General features: G+C 35.0%; 1 protein-coding gene across 2 annotated transcripts in view; it reads right to left on the bottom strand.

Moving 5' to 3' along the window:
- LOC106531859 (CMP-N-acetylneuraminate-beta-galactosamide-alpha-2,3-sialyltransferase 1) overlaps nt 1–2,357 on the bottom strand; it is a 98,346-nt gene that overhangs the window by 4,743 nt on the left and 91,246 nt on the right. For both annotated transcript variants that reach the window (XM_014027795.1, XM_014027796.1), the window contains exon 5: nt 504–549. In XM_014027795.1, coding sequence (XP_013883249.1) covers nt 504–549 — 46 coding nt within the window. The remainder of the gene's footprint in view (nt 1–503; nt 550–2,357) is intronic.

Raw genomic sequence — 2,357 nt, 5'->3', positions numbered from 1 at the left:
TATATATATAAACCTCAATGAACTGAAGGAATGTTGGAAAGACGAGTGGGCCAAAATTCCTCCACAACCACGTGAAGTGGATGAATTCCTAAAACCACCACTGAGAGTTCCCGCTGCTAAAGGAGGGTTTACAAGCTGCTGGATCACAGATTGGAAATCATTTTTCACACACAGCTTTCCCATTTTGGCTTCATTTGAGCTGAATAAAAAAATGACACAGAGGTTGTGTGTTTTTAATCACTTGAGATTAGACTTGAATCATTTTTCCAAATCCTTTTTGATACAGTCTGATGTGCAAAAATTGAAAAAGAGTATGTTCTTTTTCTCATGCCCGTAAACAGAATATTAATTTAAGCGCATTAAAATGCAGCAACCAACTATGGCGTGAAGAAAGTAATTAAGAGTGTGATTCCTTATCTGTGCCCCACTCTTTACTGTAAACGTCACAAAGCCTTATTTCAACAAAAGTAGTGAAAAATACAAAAAAAAACATAGTTACTCACCTTATTTTTGTTGGCCTTTATCGTAGTCATGACAGGCAAATATGTTCTGTAACACAAAAAAATTATATATGTTTACCCAACAATTCAAATTATTTCTTTTAACCAAAAAAACAAAACAAAAAAATGATAGCCTAACATTTTTCTTCATTTAGCAGGCAAATTAAAAAGGATGAGCAGACATTACAGTGAAGCTCAGAGTCATTTTTTCATCCCCTTCATCCCATTTTGCATTTTTCACCCTTCATCACACGAGAGCATCTGGTGTGAAGCTGTTAGCGAATACACTAAATATTTAAATAGAGGTGTGCGCAGCATCTGTGAGGAGCCCATATTTAGTTAGCGTGAAAAATCTTTGGATTTTTCTTCCATTTGCAAGATAAACACAGTGGAAGCACGACTTATATCACTTTATCAATAAAAATATTAAGGTTTGTATTATTCAAAGGGAAAACATACGGTAAACATGAAATAATCTGCTCTGAGTTTTTCACACCACTCTGTTTTTACTTGAGGTTTTATATACAAAAAAAAAAAAGGGTAAAAAGACTTAGGAAAAAGTGACACCATTCAGTTTTCTTATGGCTTTTGGGCGAAAAGCTGACATCACAGGCAGCAAAGTTCAAACGTAATGATGCAGAAAGATTGTTTTGGCTGCAGGACAGCTGCATATTTCTGGGCACCGTTTGCTCGGAGACTTCGGCCATTTAACATGTTAGAGTAATGGATTTATTGGCAGGAGCTCAGTTTTTTGTTTTTTTTCCCCGCCCTTCGTGTGCACTCATCAAGCTAATGATTAGGAGAAACTGAAAAATGAAGCAGCTAAAGGTGAAGTCTCCTGAAAAGTCAAAGACGATTATAGTTTTAGCGACGGAAAGAATAAACAAAACCACAAGGGAGCGGCATTTGGATGACAGTCTGGTGGTAGAAAAGTGTAAATGAGAGCGAGATGACATCTCAGCTCAGGCTGCAAATAAAACAGAGCCAATGAGGGGGTTGACTGTTTTCAAATGAAGGCAGTTCTCAGTACGAATGGTGTTTTTGTAAGAGATTTTTTACACAGTGTCTGCCATCTCTACTATAAATATAAATCACAATGAATAACATTTAGTTCATAAAATCACATAAAACACAATGCATCAACTAAATAGACCAATATGCAAGAGCAAAGATTTGAGTTGAATACATTTAAAGCCGCATCTGTTCGTTGTTATCATTAACAGAAAACAATGCAGAATAATTTGATAAATATAATATTTTTGTCAACTCCTTTAAAATAGTTTATTAGAAAAAAATCGTACTCTAATTTAATATTCTGTTCAATTACTTACTTACTTACTCTGTTTCCTTTAAAGCAGGGCCATAGAACTGGCGGCCCGCGGGCCACATCCGGCCCGCGAGTGACCAAAGTTTGGTCCGCCAATTGATTCATTTATCTCCTAAGCCCAAACCCTCGGTTTTCTACTTTAATTACTATAAGTTATTTTAGTTAAACATAGACATGTTTGGTATCTACAGAAACATCAGAATCTCAAGCACACTCAAGACAGTTAAAATTACAAGCTGTTAAAGATAAAACTGAAAGTGAAAATAAAATTGGTTAAAAAATTTGGCAAGTCAGAGATGCTAAAATAATATTTGTGTTAAATATGAGGCATAACTTGTTCTTTTTGTTTTTTATATTATTTAATTATCACGACTTTTATAGGGTTTTGTATGTTGTATTAAATGGAGCAAAATTAACTATTTCAAAGGTAACAGATCTTTGTAATACTTGGTTTATAACTTTAATTGCTGGATGTTCGGCCCCTCAGCTGTTGGCCTGCAGTAAATGTGGCCCCTGAAGCAATTTAATAA

This window comes from Austrofundulus limnaeus, unplaced genomic scaffold (assembly GCF_001266775.1).
Source record: "Austrofundulus limnaeus strain Quisiro unplaced genomic scaffold, Austrofundulus_limnaeus-1.0 Scaffold683, whole genome shotgun sequence".
NCBI classification, from domain to species: domain Eukaryota; kingdom Metazoa; phylum Chordata; class Actinopteri; order Cyprinodontiformes; family Rivulidae; genus Austrofundulus; species Austrofundulus limnaeus.
Note: the sequence above shows the minus strand (reverse complement) of the source record. Positions and strands in the feature narration are given on the sequence as shown.